This window comes from Pleurodeles waltl, chromosome 5 (assembly GCF_031143425.1).
Source record: "Pleurodeles waltl isolate 20211129_DDA chromosome 5, aPleWal1.hap1.20221129, whole genome shotgun sequence".
Lineage (NCBI taxonomy): Eukaryota > Metazoa > Chordata > Amphibia > Caudata > Salamandridae > Pleurodeles > Pleurodeles waltl.
In genome coordinates this window covers 886,429,018-886,448,570 of record NC_090444.1, presented here as the reverse complement: position 1 = coordinate 886,448,570, position 19,553 = coordinate 886,429,018, and the positions used below count along the sequence as shown (strand labels likewise).

Below are 19,553 nucleotides of genomic sequence, written 5' to 3'. Positions count from 1 at the left end.
TTATATGGCAGGAAAAGACGAAATTATGAGGGAGGGTTGACCAATTTATGTGGCAAAAAAAATCCAGTTAAGAATTTACAATTCCAATAGCTCTAGCTCAAGCAAATGCGAGAACTATTGCATTGCAAATGCTTGTTCTAGATGGGAAAGGTGTGTTACGCTTTGTGTTAGACTAGACATGTGTGGTCTCTATTCTCATCTTACTTTGTCTCAGTTTGTCCCTACCCATGTATCTTTGTAGAATTTTTAAAGAACATTGACAGTTGCAGACTCCCTTGGGTGAAGTGACTGAACAATCTTGCTGCTTTTACTGGCTTTTCAGTAGAAATCCTATCAATGCGAGGCATTTCAGAAAACTAGATAGAAATTTAATCAAGGGTGATAAGGCTTGTGTAAGTCCCAGTATGTTTTCTAACACAGAAAACCCTGCAAATGTCAAATTACGGGTCTTAACAATGCAATTTTGCCCACATCTGAGTGATTGAAATGTCCAGCATATGCCACCGGTGGCATAAATCGTACGATCCTACTTTCCCAGATGTCTCCTGAGAATAAAAGTGGTTAAAAAAAAAAGATGCACATTTGGTGTAAAGATGTTGTAGAAAAAAAAGTTCTGCTCAGACTACCTCAACTATAAATAAAATAAAATAAACTCTGCACCTGTGCAAAACCCTTAGAAGTGACAGTGTTTAAATTATCCTTAAGGTAACGTTGCCTTGATCTGCTCCATTTCTTGTTCTTTTCGCATCAGATTAACACAATTTGTAGGTACATTGGAATGTAGAAATGGATACAATTACGCTTACTTTGGTTATTTTCACAGGTCTACCACAATTTCCATGACGAAGTAGACGAGTATCGCAAGCACTGGTGGTTATGCAATGGACCCTGTCAAAAAAAACGACCTTTTTATGGTTATGTCAAACGAGCAATGAACAGGCCACCATCTGCCAATGACCCATGGTGGGCAGAGCACAAGCAGACCTGTGGGGGCACATTTACCAAAATCAAAGAGCCAGAAAACTATTCTAAAAAACAAAATGGAAAAAGAAGCATATCGTCAACTCAGAACGTTAAGCTACCTACAACTCACAACCCAGTGGTGCCTACAGCTCAAAAGGCTAAGCTATCCGATGACAAAGGTATGAATAGAAGGAGAATCGTTGTGTGAAGCCTGATATGGTTGGATTATGTGACAAAAGAAAGATGGTGTGTGTGTGTGTGTGTGTGTGTGTGTGTGTGTGTGTGTGTGTGTGTGTGTGTGTGTGTGTGTGTGTGTGTGTGTGTGTGTGTGTGTGTGTGTGTGTGTGTGTGTGTGTGTGTGTGTGTGTGTGTGTGTGTGTGTGTGTGTGTGTGTGTGTGTGTGTGTGTGTGTGAGAATTTTGACGCTTGTTGGAATAGGAAGTTGATTTAAGAGGTGTGCTTTCAGTACCCTCACAGCAGGAGATAGGAGTCAACCTGCCTAAGTTGGGCTTTGCTTTGACTGTGTATTAGACTGTTCTGAGTAAATGACCGGCTCCTTTACATTTTATATATACAGCTTCACCATCTGTAAATATTTTTCTAACATTAGGAGTGAATCTTTTGAATCGATTTCTTACACAGATGTTAAGACATCATACATTCACCCAGCCCCTCTCTTAATGCAGCCTGTTGAGAACTCCTCATCAGTGTTCAGTGATAGTTGTACTTTTGTTGTTTTTCAGCAACAGTCCAAAGTGTCATAATTGATTGTTTCTCGTAGGCTTGTCTTAGTTTCCTTCTGTTTTCAACCTCCATTGCAAACCTTGTTTACCACTGCTCCACCACATTTTTCTTAATTTTTGTATTCTATTATGTGTTGTTTGTGCCTGTCATAATTTTTAATAAGGGACACTCAAAAGTCAAATATTGAGAAGGTCCTCGCTGAATTCCTAACTGATGTGATGCAGTGAAGGGTGTTACCGCACAGCTTGATGGGGGGGTGTCCCTATTTAAAATGATTACCTTCCCCAAGTTTCTTTACGACTTACTACCTGGTGTCCCAGATGATATACACCACAATAAACCGGAAACTGAGGAAACTCTTATGGGATGAAGCACACCCAAGAAGGATCTCGTTGAAAATATTGCAACGCAGTTCATATAATGGGGGGCTCGTGCTCCCAGACATAGATAGATACTACTGGATGTATGTCCTGCAAGACCACCCTACGTTTCGACTCAAACATGCCCTTTTTGAAACATAAAACACATTTGCCCTGTTTATATGGGGTAAAGAGTGTCCAGTTGTTTCCCTTGGTGATGAAATCGGTTTGGGTTTAGACAGTTAGGCCTTTAAAACGGCTTTAGATCCGCCACAGGGGTGTCAAATGACGATATGGAGTTGTAGATGTTAATGACCATCAACTTGATAAAAAGTTAGAAGTAAGGAAAAAATATTAAGTAAACCAATGGGAACACTCTCCATGTTACAACCTAGGCCTAAATTAACAATGATTACAATTCCTCCTCCCCCCCTGCCACACCACGCCACGCCCTTCGGCCTGCCATGAGGTGAGGGCACATTGTTCATCTCCGAAAATGTTGCATAACTGCCAAAACTCAGGTCACTAGTGACATTCCAAGTCTCTTGCAAGCAGATGATTCCAAAGGATTGCAGTGTAGATAGTTCTTGCTCATCATTCAGGATATGACTCACCCCAGCTACATTCCAACCCAAAAATGCAAGTGACCCTGCAGTGATAGGCAAGCCCACCCCCTCCCTGAGGACAGTACCACACTAGCTGCATGTCAGTCTTGCTCATCTAGCTGTGCTAGGAGTGCAAATCTGTTACTTGGCTGTAGATCATTAATGGGCTCTATACAAGAAGAGGAGGGACTCCTGGGGATTGACTAAATGGCACCTCTGAAATAAACTGAACACGCTGTGGGGTTAAAAGAAACCCAAGGGATAAAGAAGAATTTCAGTCCCCATTGTTAAATTTAGCCGTGCTGTGGGCAGAATCTGTTACGCTAGCCTGGGGTTTCTGAAATTAACCACAATCGAGTCCCCTATACAAGACTTAGCGGATCCAACCCACACTGCGCACCATGATGATTTAATAAAACAGTGCAGAGACTGAAAGGCTAACCCGCTTCAAGAGCCAGTGGTTCATCTTATTTTTATGCTGAGTATAGCTCTCATCCATGCCCTGCCTTAGAGGCGGTGCATTCGCCATTACAAACACATAGGACGTTGAGGCCAGGGTGTAGATGTACTACCATCTTCTGTGGGGTTGAGCCACTAATATAGAGTGGACGAGTCTGAGCAGGAAAACCATAAGAGTAATGGAACAACCGCCACTATGCTTTATAGAGTCACTAGGGGCAGAAAGAGGACCAAAAGGCGCACTGTTTTGCAAACTGTTCCCATTTTGCCTGTTGATGGTTAGAAGGGCAAATGCCCAGTGGGATACCCTGTAAGGGGACAGCTTCACAAGTATCCTGGGCAGTTGGGATTGTGAGGGAGAGTTAGGAGTTTGAATATGAAGTGGCATGTGATTGGAAACCAGGGAGGAAATACAGGCAGGTAAATTCAAGGTGCATAATCTGTGCTCCAGCTCCTCAAAAGTACTACCTTACCCATTCTTCCCTCTATTTTATGTAGCCTGTCCGCCATCCCATTCAAGCGAACTCCCAGGGACCCGACCACTCCCAGCATTTTTAAAGCAATAGCCTGATGAGAGTTAAATCTACCAAACAGGCCTATAGGTTCTACAGGGGCCACTTCTATGACCTTAGGCTTCTTACTGCCTCTGCCACGTTTTCGCCTCAGAGGTGGCTGATTCGAGCGGGTGGTGTGTTTGACTTTTGAAACAGAAGATGCGGCCTGAGTGTAGGAAAGTACCATCTTGCCTGGCATGTTACCCCCATATTTCACTGTATATATGTTGTTTTAGTGTATGTGTCACTGGGACCCTGCCAGCCAGGGCCCCAGTGCTCATAACTGTGCCCTGTATGTGTTCCCTGTTTGATGCTAACCAGAACCTCAGTGGTTATGCTCTCTCTGCTTTCTAAATTGTCACTAACAGGCTAGTGACCAATTTCACCAATTCACATTGGCATACTGGAACACCCTTATAATGCCCTAGTATATGGTACTGAGGTACCCAGGGTATTGGGGTTCCAGGAGATCCCTATGGGCTGCAGCATTTATTTTGCCACCCATAGGGAGCTCTGACAATTCTTACACAGGCCTGCCACTGCAGCCTGAGTGAAATAACGTCTACGTTATTTCACAGCCATTTACCACTGCACTTAAGTAACTTATAAGTTACCTATATGTCTAACCTTCACCTTGTGAAGGTTGGGTGCTAAGTTACTTAGTGTGTGGGCACCCTGGCACTAGCCAAGGGGCCCCCACATCGTTCAGGGCAAATTCCCCGGACTTTGTGAGTGCGGGGACACCATTACCCACTTGCACTATACATAGGTCACTACCTATGTATAGCGTCACAATGGTAACTCCGAACCTGGCCATGTAACATGTCTAAGATCATGGAATTGTCACCCCAATGCCATTCTGGCATTGGGGAGACAATTCCATGATCCCCTGAGTCTCTAGCACAGACCCGGGTACTGCCAAACTGCCTTTCCCGGGGTTTCACTGCAGCTGCTGCTGCTGCCAACCCCTCAGACAGGTTTCTGCCCTCCTGGGGTCCAGCCAGGCCTGGCCCAGGAAGGCAGAACAAAGGACTTCCTCAGAGAGAGGGTGTTACACCCTCTCCCTTTGGAAAAAGGTGTCAGGGCTGTGGAGGAGTAGCCTCCCCCAGCCTCTGGAAATGCTTTGATGGGCACAGATGGTGCCCATCTCTGCATAAGCCAGTCTACACCGGTTCAGGGATCCCCCAGCCCTGCTCTGGCGCGAAACTGGACAAAGGAAAGGGGAGTGACCACTCCCCTGACCTGCACCTCCCAGGGGAGGTGCCCAGAGCTCCGCCAGTGTGCTCCAGACCTCTGCCATCTTGGAAACAGAGATGCTGCTGGCACACTGGACTGCTCTGAGTGGCCAGTGCCAGCAGGTGACGTCAGAGACTCCTTCTGATAGGCTCTTACCTGTTTTGCTAGCCTATCCTTCTTCCTAGGTAGCCAAACCTCCTTTTCTGGCTATTTAGGGTCTCTGCTTTGGGGAATTCTTTAGATAACGAATGCAAGTGCTCATCAGAGTTCCTCTGCATCTCTCTCTTCACCTTCTGCCAAAGGATCGACCGCTGAATGCTCAGGATGCCTGCAAAACCGCAACAAAGTAGCAAAGACGGCTACTGCAACCTTGTATCGCTGATCCTGCCGCCTTCTCGACTGTTTCCCTGTGGTGCATGCTCTGGGGGTAGCCTGCCTCCTCCTTGCACCGGGAGCTCTGAAGAAATCTCCAGTGGGTCGTTGGAATCTTCCCCCTGCAACCGCAGGCAACAAAAGACTGCATCACCGGTCCTCTGGGTCCCCTCTCAGCACGACGAGCGTGGTCCCTGGAACTCAGCAACTCTGTCCAAATGACTCCCACAGTCCAGTGACTCTTCAGTCCAAGTTTGGTGGAGGTAAGTCCTTGCCTCCCCACGCTAGACTGCATTGCTGGGTACCGCGTGATTTGCAGCTGCTCCGGCTCCTGTGCACTCTTCCAGGATTTCCTTAGTGCACAGCCAAGCCTGGGTCGCCGACACTCTAACCTGCAGCGCACAACCTCCTGAGTTGTCCTCCGGCGTCGTGGGACTCCCTTTTGTGTCTTCGGGTGAGCTCCAGTTCACTCCTCTTCTAAGTGCCTGTTCCAGTACTTCTGCGGGTGCTGCCTGCTTCTATGAGAGCTCCCTGACTTGCTGGGCGCCCCCTCTGTCTCCTCATCCAAGTGGCGACATCCTGATCCCTCCTGGGCCACAGCAGCATCCAAAAACCCTAACCGCGACCCTTGCAGCTAGCAAGGCTTGTTTGCGGTCTTTCTGCATGGGAACACCTCTGCAAGCTTCTTCACGACGTGGGACATCCATCCTCCAAAGGGGAAGTTTCTAGTCCTCTTCGTTCTTGCAGAATCCACAGCTTCTACCATCCGGTGGCAGCTTCTTTGCACCCTCAGCTGGCATTTCCTGGGCATCTGCCCACTCTCGACTTTGTCTCGACTCTTGGACTTGGTTCCCTTGTTCCACAGGTACTCTCGTCCGGAAATCCACTTTGGTTGCATTGCTGGTGTTGGTCTTCCTTGCAGAATTCCCCTATCACGACTTCTGTGCTCTCTGGGGAATATAGGTGCACTTTACACCTACTTTTCAGGGTCTTGGGGTGGGCTATTTTTCTAACCCTCACTGTTTTCTTACAGTCCCAGCGACCCTCTACAAGCTCACATAGGTTTGGGGTTCATTCGTGGTTCGCATTCCACTTTTGGAGTATAGGGTTTGTGTTGCCCCTATACCTATGTGCTCCTATTGCAATCTACTGTAACTTTACATTGCTTGCATTACTTCCTTTTGCTATTACTGCATATTTTTGGTATTGTGTACATATATCTTGTGTATATTTGGCATCCTCATACTGAGGGTACTCACTGAGATACTTTTGGCATATTGTCAGAAAGATAAAGTACCTTTATTTTTAGTATATCTATGTATTGTGTTTTCTTATGATATTGTGCATATGACACCAGTGGTATAGTAGGAGCTTTGCATGTCTTCTAGTTCAGCCTAAGCTGCTCTGCTATAGCTACCTTCTATCAGCCTAAGCTGCTAGAAACACCTCTTCTACACTAATAAGGGATAATTGGACCTGGTACAGAGTGTAAGTACCCCCTTGGTACCCACTACAAGCCAGGCCAGCCTCCTACACTGAGCTACAGCATGAATACTACCAGAAGTGGGGCAAGGTTACAAATTTGACTCTGAATGAGGTATTCCAACCGTGGGCCTAATAAGGATGGTCACTATCTCCATTTGCTGACTCCATACGTGGGTTAGCTCTAAGGATAGACGCCCAAAGATAGGCCAACTGATCTTCCACGTGTGATTTCGTCCAATAGAGCCCCTACAGCTGTCTTTAGGAAAGCCAAGATGCTGTCCTGAGTGCATGGCCTTTTATCAGTAGTGTTCTCCGGGTCTCCCTTTCTCTTTCCCATCTTAGGCTAGCAGACTGGGAGCAGTAAAAAGAGTAGAAGCCAAGAGAAGATTCACTCACACTAGTTGTTAGAGGTGTGGCCCAGCCCAACCTCGTCTGGCACAGATGGGCAGGTCCTTGGCCCAGGCTTATCCCCTGCATGTCCTGTGCTGCAGGAGATGTCAAGCTCTTTATGAAGCACCTGGATTAGGTGCAGCTGCCCCTCCTCTCTTCTCCTGGGGCGGTGTGAGAAACTGAGACCCAAGTAGGCAGCAAAAAGGCAGCAGGCAGAAACTCCGTGTCTCCTGCATTACGGGAGACGTCAGTCACTTTTTAAAGTGAATTTTAATTATAGTGATGTAGAAGCAAGTGCAGTGGTATGAAGAGAGGAAGCTGGAGGGAGAAAACTCCATGATATAAATGGAATTGGACTTGCATATTTGGCATCTATTTTGATACATTTACAGTAATACATTATCATTGCCCTGACAAAGTTTTTGGTTACAGTAGCACAGCGACAAAACATGCGATGGCTACATGTTATGTTTGTATTGTCTGAAGAATATAAAGAGTACGCATAAACAACCTTGTCAGGAATATGTGGACAAGCTAAACTGATTAATATGAATTTGAGGTGCTCGAGGGTTATTTATTTATGAAAAGAAGCCTTTGGCATCTATACGAAGTTTAAGATGGACACTTCATCCTCTCTTGAGCACCATACAAAACTGTTTAAATTATATACTTTATTTTGGTACACAAGGTTTTGTGCCTTTTTATACCTGGCACTTACTTATAGTATTTTCTTTCACGGACCTATTCAGTTTTTTTTTTGTTTTTTTTTAACTATACAGTGGGAACATCTGCATCACAAAATTATTTAGTGATACGTTTGGTTGGTGGTTTTTATCTGATACTTCAGTGGCAAGTGCCACCCCATTATTTCTTTGGCTCTCCCCATTGCTCTGTGGGTGTACCTGTACCCGTGCCTCCCCTTTCACACAATTCTTGTCCCGATTGTTCATATCCTCTGCACCCTATTTCTCTCAGTCTCTGACCCTGTAACTTACTGCCTGCTCTACGTTCTTCTCTCCTATGTATTTCTCCCCCACTGTCTTCCTATTGTTCTGTCCTCATACCTGTCTGTGTTAAGTTAAATATATGTATTCATACACCATAACCCAGCAGTTATATCTGAGCATTGGAGTCGGAAAGAAGGTGACTTGAAGACGCAGTGCACAACTGAAATCTGTGGTACGTGATAATATAGATTTTAGGAACCTTGCAATAACTAGGATGATAGCACTTGCCTTTCAGCTTGACAAGGAGGGACCCTGCAGTTCTGATTGCAATTTTAAATCTTGTCCACCTTGCCATTCCAGCTGATGAACTGATATTGTCAGGAAGAGCATAGTTGAGGTACGAAGGGAATGATCATTGTAGTATGTATTGATTTTTCATCTTTAAAGAAATAGGACCATTCTCATAAAAGTCAGATGAAGAAACCAATTCCTTTAAATTGTTTCCACTTTTGTATTGAGAGCCAAAGGAAAGCGTGAAAATCAGGGAAATGTAAGGGACTCCTCATCAAATCTCTTCATTCCAGGCGTGCATATGATATCTTGTTCTGTGTCTGGCTCCTCATTTCCTTGCCAGTATCTGCGTCCCTTATTTTTTGTGAATTCCTTTATCTGTCAGTGGCTTGTCTCCTTGCACATTTGTCTGTATCTTCTTGTTCTCGTATCAGTGCCACTCATCCTTGCACTCATGTCTTCCGGTCTGTTCAAACTGTCCCTGAAACTCTTTCCCTTATCTCAAACACCCACGTTCTGCTGCAGAGTTCGTATCTCCCTGAGCTAGTTGTTTCCGAGTGATTTTTCTTGATAATTTCTGGCCCAAGAGAGCCAATGCCAACTGCAATAATAGCAGTTAAGGGGGGTGAGATCTCTCTTCATATGTGTTCTGTCTGCAGACAAAGGAACATCTTCACTGGTGATCCACACTGTGTATTTATTGTCTACATCTGCGATTCTTATCCTTTTGACTTCTGTGGACCCCCACTGCAACATTACTGGAATCCTAGGACCCCTCAGAGTCATTGCTGGGAGTGGGTGACCCCTGGCTTAAGCAGTTTATTTAATTTGAACTTTAGAACAATACACAAAAATAGAAAAACAAATGCTCAAATATTGAAATATTTTGTTTAATTTGTAATCAAATATAGAAAAAGTTTTCAATGTTGCTTCTTTATTTGTATATACTTTATTATATTTAATGTATTCATTTTAACAATGCTTAATCTTGTAACACGGTCGTTGACCCCCTGAGTAGGCCTCGCGGACCCCCAGGTTCATTGGGCCAAAGGTTAAGAACCTCTGGTTTACATCCTTTGCATAAACCTTCTAATTGCAACATCTGCAAAACCTCTACATCTAACACCATGAGTGACCGGGAATGGAGGCTGGATTTGATATCTTATGAATTAAAGGGTATTTCCCATTCTAAAGGAAATGCTCCTTCTTTATTGATGATTCTGTACAAAGTGCTCCACCAAACTCTTCCATGAAAGTGGCAAAAAAAAGGAAATATTTCAAACTCCCAGAGCTAGAGTTCACCTGAATATCATCTGTTTACGCATCTGTAAACAGGGGGGAACCAAATCTTTTTTTGGCAAAGACATTGAAAAATGCTGTGGAGTAACCTGCGCACAGGATGACACAAATCTAGCACTTCTGAGGCACAGTCATCTCTCCTGCCAAAACGGTTATGGAGCGGACACCTACCATCATCAGTGAAAGCTTTAGCATTGTTGACAGCACCTCCATCTACGACATCATTTTCATCCATTACATCACCGGCAAAACCTTTTTCATCTCAGTCATGTAGCACACACTAACTACCATCCCATTGACAAGTAAGAAGACATCTCGACTATGACCCTGCCACCTAGAGCCCCATCAATAACCACTTTAACAATCACCACTTCAGTTCACTCTTTACCAGCAGCCACCGTCTCTGTTCTCATTGTCGATGACTGAATTTATCTTCCCACTGTTGAAAGAGGACTTAACTCTCTATTCACAATCACCATAAAGGTTTTGAGCATCCACCTTTCCACATCCTGGATTTGGAATTGGAGATGAATGTCAACTACCAAGAAAATTAAAACGAGGATTATGGGAGGTCATTTTGAGGCACATGAATTGACGAAAGCTTTGCGACCATCAGAGTTATAGGTGTCCTCCAATTAAGAGCTGCAAACAGGAAAACCTGAACCCAGATGTTACCACAGAGAGTGACCTGCAATGCTTGTGCCAGTTACTCTCTATGAACATCATGCAACAGATACTTGAGACATTCCAGAGGCTAGGCCCCAGCTGCAGCTTTACTTTGCACCAGAGAGGTTACTCCAAGTTCAGCCTAACCAGTACCAGTATATTTCTGCACCACCTTTACATCAACTGCCTCTGCTCTCAACACAGCCTCAATTACAACCTGAATCATCACCTGTGCAGTGGCCTGTTTCTCCGTAGCCCTCTTTGAACACCCTGGTATCGGTGAAGCACAGCATAGTAATCAGGATATTAAAACAGGAGAGGAGGAAGGTGATATTCGGAGCAGCTCGATGACAAGGAAGGCAAACATCAAGGTGAAGAATTGGGAAGGATTTCATAAATCTTGAGAAAAGGAAAAGACACCGTGCAACCAGATTTTCCACCTGCTGACATTGCCCACTTCTGTGCCTTATTGGAAAGGGTGGCTAAGACTTTTGACCTCCCAGTGACCTCTGTTGAGCTGCAGTGCTTCCTGTATGACTTCATGTAGAAGCCAAGGACAGCTACAACGTTAATACCTATTGTGAACTATCTGGAAGGAAGGACTGAAACTCTTGAAAAGACCAGTGTCGGCTCAGACAGTTGTTCTACACCTCGAGAAAAGACCCAGAGCCCCCAGCTTTTCCCCATCGTGCCTAACAGACCATCTCAAATTAAATTTGGTTGTGGCAGCAGTGGCCCAGTGGTGCTCCAAATATCCAATTGTAGATTAGACACCGGCCTCCAGAACAGCCATGCATCAATCTGTTTCATTGGCTGATCCTAGCAGTCAGCGTTTAAAAATCTTCCACAATGCTTTATCCCAGTTTCTTGGAGTTGTCTAGAATACCCAGCTGGGCAAGACATTTCCCTAAGCAGAATGCATTTCAAAGGTCCATGCTTTGTCCACAAAGGTGTGCTGACAATAGAACCTTCCAGTCATCATTTACAACTTTCTACTAGGCCTCATGTCGTCATGCACAGGACTCCTTTCATTCAACTGGTTACAGGTGAAACTGGTCCGAGCAGAGCCGAACCTACAGTGACGGTAGTCCATAGGCTCATCAGTCAACATCTTGAATGTTACTCTGCCTCAGGCAGCCACGTCAGTGCTTGGGGTTTCCAGGAAAACCTCAAGCAGGTTTGCCCTTTCAACTTACATTGGACAGTCATCATAACGACATATCATCCTATGGATGGTTTGGGACATCACATGCAGGAGCTGTTGACGAGGTGTCTATAGCTTGAAGGGGTGAAGTCACTCCATGTCACTGTTCTAGAACTACGGGCCACTAGACTGGAACTGCAGGCATTCTTGCCATTATTTGCGAACAAGGGTGTTCTAATCAGAACCAACAACACAACCTCTATATATTATATCGCCAAATAAGAGGGGCCCCAGCGATTTACCGCGGGACGCGCTGTCAGGAATCTTCCAGCTCATAGTTCGATTATCATCAACACTTGTGGTATTTGTAACAGAGGATTTTTCCATCTCATATGATTTGCCTTGAAAAAGCCCTGGCGTACATGCAACTAAGGGCGAAACACGTGTCGGCTGACTCTTCAATTAATTTTGAATCAAAGACTATACCACGATTCGAGTGTTTATTCTACAGCCTTTTATTTCACAGATAAAGGCTGATACTTCAATGAACTCTGAATCCAAGACTACACTACGACTCATGTGTTTACTCTACAGCATTTCTTTTCACAAATAAACAACTTGATGAACTTGTATTTTGACATTGTTTAAGTGGGATCTCACTAACTTTTAGTACAGCTCTGCTAGACCGACCATGTCTGGCTATCCAAGCATGCACCAGCCCTGCTAAAGATTGACATGAGGCTTTCACAAAGTACAGTGGCAAAATCACACATCCCTACTGCAAGTCTCCCAGCCTGATAGTGTCACAGTCATGTACCCCGGCTGACTAATCCTTACAGTGCAAAATGGAAACGTTTTTTGTATAGGTTGTCTGGCAAAAGTTTTGAATGCAACTTTGTACAGTCACATCCACTATTGCTGTACCTAGTGAAAAACTCATCAGTAGGGGTGCACCTGATGGCAATATTGATATTCAGGATTTCGAGCAAAGCTTGCTCCCGCTTTTCCCCAAAAAATCATCAAACAATTCATGAAGAGGCTTTTCTTTCATTCCAGAAGGCAGTGAACCCATGCACAAGGTACATTGTCCATAGCCAGCTAAGGCTTCCGCCTTTCAAACCTGTTCCTAAAGAGGTACTCGAACACTTTTCTTGAAAAGCAGCACTTCTATTGACATTGACTAAGAAGAGTGGAAGAGCTTCAAGCTTTCACAATTGGAGAGCCGTTCCTAGATTTCAATAAAGGCAAAGTCACACTGCACACTGATTTGAAGTTCATGTCTAAGTTACCTTCTGTCTTTCGCTTAAGCAAACCTGTAATGCTTAGGAAAACAGTAAAACAGCATTACACTAGGTGGATGTTTGTAGGAGCCTCAGATTTTACATTAACAGACACATTTCGGCATCCTGGCAGGGACTGACCCTTGTCTAAGCAAGGTATTAACGGCTGACTTTCAGCTTGTATCAGCTTCTGACACAATAAAAGCAAAGAACCCACTGGGTAGTAAAGTGATGGCTCATCCTACCAGAAGTATGTCAGTGACAACTGCTGTCTATATGAGGAAGCCGCTACCCAACATATGTTGTCCTGCATGGTGGAGACAGATGCGTCTAATTACCTAGCACTGTTGCCTGGATCTCAGGGCAGCAGCATATACTTTAGTTGTGCAAGCAGTGTGCATAACCTCTTTAAATAAAGGTGAGTCTTGTTCCTTCTTATTAACTATTTTTGTGCTGCTCATTATTGTGATTCACACATGCAGGTCTATGAAAGATCCAAGGCTGGAGAATAAATTAGTTAGTTACCTGTAACTGCAGTTTGCCAACATTTGTATTTTTCATAGATTTACATGCAACCATTCATCCTCTCCGTTCTCAGGCTCACCTCCTTAAGTAAGAATCCTTCACACTTGTATTATGAAATCTAGGTTATGTTGACCTCTTCTCTTCCTACAAATGAAATGCCATGCTTACAAAGCTCGATATGTGTGAACCCCTGGCATCAGCAGTTCTAGTCAAGGTGTTAAACACATTATAATATCTCTGAATCCAAAGATTTTAAATTTTATTAGAGTAACCACCCAGGTTCCTAAATCCTGGCACAGTCCCTGCAACTCAAAATGCCTTTCTTACACACAAATCCTAGACAGCAAATAAACTACATCTTTTTAAATCATCAGCCCTTCGAGGGAACAGTTCATAGAAGAAATGTGTGAGAAACCTTTACTTTCTTTTGAAGACTTTCTGTCAATATTTTTCTGTAAAAATTTTTTTATGAGATGCAGAGTTTTAACAGAGGATAAAGTTTCAACTTTCATACTCATGTCACCAGAGGTTTACAGATCACTAATGGTCTTGTGTTCCCAGTACGGATACTTCTCCTTGTCAAGCTTAGTCCCCCATTGTCATCTGGTCAAACTAAATCATGTTTTTGAACTGCTCCAGCTGTTTTTCATATTGAGAATCTTCTGCCTTAGAAGCTTGCACATAACCTTTCTTGTTGAATTCTGCCTCTTGGGCATTGATCTTAGCGGTTTTTGTCCCAGTCAGTTGCTGGGGGTTTTCTGGCAGAACTGCCAACCTAGATGCAAGACTATCATTCTGAGTTTTCAGACTGATAAACATGGCCTTCTGGTTGGGTGGCACACTCTTCGCAAACCCCATCCAGTCAACAGCCTTCACAGCAGCTCTTCAGCCTGCCATCTTTCAGCTCTGAAGTTATGATGGTAGAACCGGTGCTCCATGCAGTAACCACCGGAAGTCCTCTGTCTATATTTTTAAGCTACACCACAGGCTAGTTTGGCTCTCTTGATGGAATATCATAAGACCATAAACATTTATCTTTCCAACTATGCCTCTGTAATTTGCTTTTCCTACGGTAATTTGAGGACAACCACTTGTTTGTTGTTTCTTAGCTTCATATGCTGAAAGTTTCAAACTGTTTTGGTATAGGCAAAATGTTAAATATCTACTGGAGTTGTCAGCACAAGCAACATCATGCCAGTGTCTGTAATGGTTAGAAGAACTTGGTTTTCCATAGTGTCTGCTAAACTGTACACACGTCAGTCTGCATTGGCTTTTCTCGATTTCCTCCTCTTGTTAATATAAAACACATATTTGGCTAATTTATATCTGAGGAAGGGTCGAAAAGGTCCATATGTAATGTGAAAATTGATATATAACCTGGTTATGCTTAATAAAAGGCATCACCCCAATTTTTTTTTTTTAAATGAACTCTGAATGTGAAAGTAATGTCCTTCATGATTGAGTGACATCTAGCAGATTAGAGATCTGTACCGTACCACATGCTTCCTGATAGTCTGCTTATTAATACTATCTGTTTAGTAGGATGGAAGGATTGGTGATCTGTTTCCCAGCACAAGTTTATTCTGCATTCACTCACTGTGTTTTAGCCAGGTATCTTGTGGTTGGGCTTAGATTAGCATCTTTCTTGTTCAGTAGAGTTATCAATTTTGAACATCAGCCTTATGAGTTTTGGTTTAGTGATGACATTGACTCCAAATCTGCACGGCCACACATAGATGACCCAGATGTAAGATTTTTTTTTTTTTCCCATCACGTTTAAAAGCATGAGTCATGAGTGCTCTCTTGCACAAAAAGAATCAAGATGGGGCTCATCAGTTACCAGAGTCCCCAAATCCCCTGTACGCTTGGACGTAAGAAGGAACTTGATGTGAACTTATATAAATCTGTTCCCATGTTCGTCTTGACCGTACAGAAAGTTTTGAAGCCCACGCTCCTGTCTGCTTTGCAAACCCCCATACATATATTAAGGGCAATACACACTCAATGCTTTATTATCAGTGCCAATAAACTACAGCTTAAGTCCTCATGGACATTGTACTGCAAATCTTTCTTCGTTTCTGTGTCGCAAAGATGTCTCAGCCAAATCTAAAACAGGCTAATAGATTGCAAATCAAATAAGATGCAGCATGGACCCTAGAAATCTTTTGTTGTCTGACTGTAGTTGACATCAATGCAATTACGTTTGGCTCCTCGTAGCCTCTAGTGAAGATCATCCTCATACTCCTTTGACATGAGTCATGCATGAAGGTGATATGCAGTTTGAAATACACAGTAGCTCTGCCTCTACAAATGGATATCCCCGTTTTAACATTGAGAAAGATTTTTTAAAAACTTTGAAATTACTACCAAGATGACTCGCCATTTAAGAGCTATTTTGTTCTGTACTGAATGCTCCTCTACGCCTGATTAAGTTGGTGATATAACTCTGCCTTATAAAAAGGCAGCAGATGTATATGGTGTACAACTTGCATGACTGGAAGAGGGCTTCTGCTTTTAGTGGACACACTCGCTCCTCTCCAGAGGAATGAGAGCTGTTAGTATTGAAACTGTGAATTGACAAGTTAGAATCAGACATCTTTAAGATACCATTCAAACATAGATTTTGAAAACCATATTCCATTTAAAGAATACATTGCACAAATCAGGAAGTTATCAAATCATTCATCTCATATGGCCTTCACATCCAATAATTTTGAAAACCGCATATTGCAAGCTTGAAGCATTCTGGGATCTTTATTGTCTCTTTCTCAGGATATATTTAGTATCTGCGGTAAATCACCTGCCTGTAATAAATTTAAGAATTTCTTCAAATTAAATATTTCAATCAATTCAAAATCTGCACATTATTATGTTTACAGTCAAGGGTTACAGCTTTAAATGTAATCATGTTTTCTTAGCATACTGCACTCTACATCTTTTCCTGAAATACAATTAGAAAAGGTTATTCTGTTAATTCACAATATTTTATAAATAAACACAATGGAGATTTATGGATCTTTAAAGTTTTTTTTTCCAAAACAATCAAAGATCAATTATAAAATTCACATTTCACTTAAGATCCTTTGCATTAATTGCCTCTAAAAATTAAATCTACCCAGCTCTTTTTTTTGTTCTAGTCCTCGATTGATATCTCCATTCTGAGATAGCATAGAGACCACTTTACTCGTGAATTGTAACTGTAATCATTCTTGGCTGTACTGTTAGGGAAATATTTTTCAGTTTTTTTACTTGTGTTTACTAATTTGGACTTAAAATGTAATTAAAATGTTGTCTTGGACTTCGTACAATTTGCAATATTAATCAATTGAAGACTGTTTGTAGAGTTTCTTCTGTACTTAGATAAGAATGTCCCAAAAGCGATACCTAGGGTTTACTGTTTTCAGTGTTTACTGTTTGTGTGTTCCAGTGAGGTTTTTATGAGTGTTTTCTAAAATTAGGAGAATATGTGGCTATCAGTATTTATGCATTTTGGAGCTTCTAAAATGTATTGGAGACTGTGTTTATCCAGTGTTGATAAAATGCAGTGAAATTAACTTCACTTGTTACGGTTAATTATCTTTTAATTGTATCTTAATGTTTTCTTACATTAAAAGATTTCCAGGACGGGTTTAGGAGATTGAGGACAAAACATTTGCCAAGAATGCTACAAAGTAAACACCCAATAATCATGAAGTAGCTCGTATTTGATGTGTTTGCTGAAGAGAATTCATGTTAAAGGTAGAAATTATGTGAAATGTATAAAGGATCGCAGAAGGAGACTCTTGTCCATTACCCATGATGTAATGGCAGACAAGTTTGATTTAAGCTCAAGTCATCACTGTATCAACACTTTCAGGTTTCAGGTTCAGATGGGAGGTGAAGATCACATCACCATGTCTGGAATCTGGGGTCCACTAATGTTTGCAAGGCACATGATGTTAGTTTGAGAGTGGCAACTGGTTGACCTCTGTGTGCCCACTACCTTCTTTGAGTCCTGCACGCGGTACAGCTCTCTTAATTTAGTAGGGATATAACCTTATTTTTCAGTCCACAAATACACTCTTCTTAGGAATTTTGTTTTTGTTTCCATCCCTTTCAAATTTGGTGAATCCTTCTCGAAGTAGAAAAACACACAGCCTGTAGTTTGTTCTGATATTTATTCAGCAATGCATTACTCACCTCAGCTATTTTATCACACGAAAAATGCATACTGAATATATTGACGAGTTGTTTAGCAGAAACATTGCAGTGTTTTTAACCCACGCTCACTTTTTATTAAGATTTGTGTGATGGGTTTTAATTGCAGTTTTCCACTTGATGAGTATTCTTTTCATCACTGTCGCATAATGTTATTTAACTATGTGACAGTTTGTCTTTCTCTCAAACTGTGAAGAAACTTGAACAGTCTCAGTGTGTTTGTATCCTAATTTATAGCTCACCTCTGGTTCGCCCCTCCCCCCCCCCACTGTCTCTCTGCTCTGCATCCAAGAAAGGAGCACATCGTGGAATTACCTTTGACACCCTTCAGGACAGCTTCATATGTGTTCAGTGGTGGAGTTAGAGTCATGGGAGGACAGTAGAATCAGATCTTATTATAGCAGCTCCATTGCCAGCACATGATTTTATGAGCTGGTGTCCTGCTGCTGGAGAGATTTTGAGGAACAGATGAAAGAGAGGTAGTGTTGCAGTGGTTAGGGTGTGGGTGTTAAAAGACTTGCATATCATCTAGAGTGAGTCTGTGATGACGATCAAACTTGTGTGTCTGGTTGTTACAGAGGCAAAGGTTGGGCTTTGCCAGACATTGTCGACAAAATAAGGTAGTGTGATTCACACAAGTCAGACCAAACAGAATCCCCTTGGGTGTCTATTTTTCAGAAATGCCTGAGGAGGTAGCTAGATATACCTGGCGAAGTTGGACCCAAATTCTGCATCTACTCACATCGACCAAAAGGGTTCATTTTCCATGGCAAAAATTTGATATCTCTATGTTGCATCTTGGGTTTACTGGGCATAGATGATAAACCCACCTACACAAACTGGGTACAGTTTTTATTGGGAGAAGTGTGAGAACAGATATTAGTAGAATTTGGCAATACAGATTAGATTTCTTCACATTTTTGTCTTTCTACTACAAGCCAGTGTGCAAGAACAAACACATTCTGTAAAATGTCATCTGACGCACATGATAATATGTGTATAAATAACCACTGCTTCTAAACTCTGTATCTTGAGTACATTTCTAAATTACATAGGTTTCCTGCATACCTATGTTTTATTCATTACATTTTACCATATGAAATGTTGCATGGTCTGTAGACAGTGAAAAATAATTATAAACTACTCTGTTGTTGGCTCAGTATGTCGCATGATTTTGGACAACTAACAAACACAATATATGCATGTGATCAGAAGGGCATGACGAATGTAATGGTATTCCATGTTTGTAAATCGGTCTTTGGGGCAAAACAAATTAGAAATGAAAACATTGACACCATTTCTAATTTTTCCTACCTATTTTTATTACGTTTTTAATTTTAAAGACTAAATTATTTAGGGAAAACATGAGCAATGAACACAAATCATTCTTTGCTAAATTAAGATTTTTTTCTAGATTCCAAAATTATATAGTTTTCCAGGTTCACCCATGGCTTTCACATCTGTTTTCCACCAGAAAATGCAAGCAAGTTAAAACGACAACAGGGAAAATTGGACTACCACTTGGAAAAATGCGAAAACTTTGGTATTTTGTTTTATTACCCCTGCTTGTTCATGAAAGATGATTATCTTTGCCCAGCAAGCCATTTGTTGATGCCATTTACATCTAAAACATACAGTTTCTTGAACAACACTTTTTCCCATTCATTATTTTTGGTATATTGTGGTTATTTTCTTAGAACACTCCACAGCAATTCACAAACCCGGAGGACGGTTAGAATCCCCCATGACACGGTAGATGAAAGCACATGCATTTGGCATGGATGCCTTTATTGAAAAAAGTTATGAAGGCTTAAGCATGAATTTTCCCTAAACATGAAAAAAGTGCTCTGCACTGGGGCGGAAAGGCCCAGGGAAAGTATGGGAGAAGCTTTGAAAGTCTTGCATCAAGTACATTTTTACAGTTGTTTGTCATGTCCTACCCAAGATAGAGCCAGTAAAACTAGTCCTTGCTCAGTGAACAGAAATATGTAAATCTAAAATGTTATTTTTGTCTATGAAATTGTTTCAATCACTGAT

General features: G+C 42.2%; 1 protein-coding gene and 1 pseudogene across 1 annotated transcript in view; one reads left to right on the top strand and one right to left on the bottom strand.

Annotated features, from left to right (window-relative positions):
* SPRTN (SprT-like N-terminal domain) overlaps positions 1–19,553 on the top strand; it is a 201,549-nt gene that overhangs the window by 155,656 nt on the left and 26,340 nt on the right. Inside the window, exon 4 of the mRNA XM_069234992.1 lies at positions 824–1,142. Within this exon, the coding sequence (XP_069091093.1) occupies positions 824–1,142 (319 nt within the window). The remainder of the gene's footprint in view (positions 1–823; positions 1,143–19,553) is intronic.
* LOC138296126 (ATP synthase subunit d, mitochondrial pseudogene) lies at positions 13,777–14,216 on the bottom strand (annotated as a pseudogene).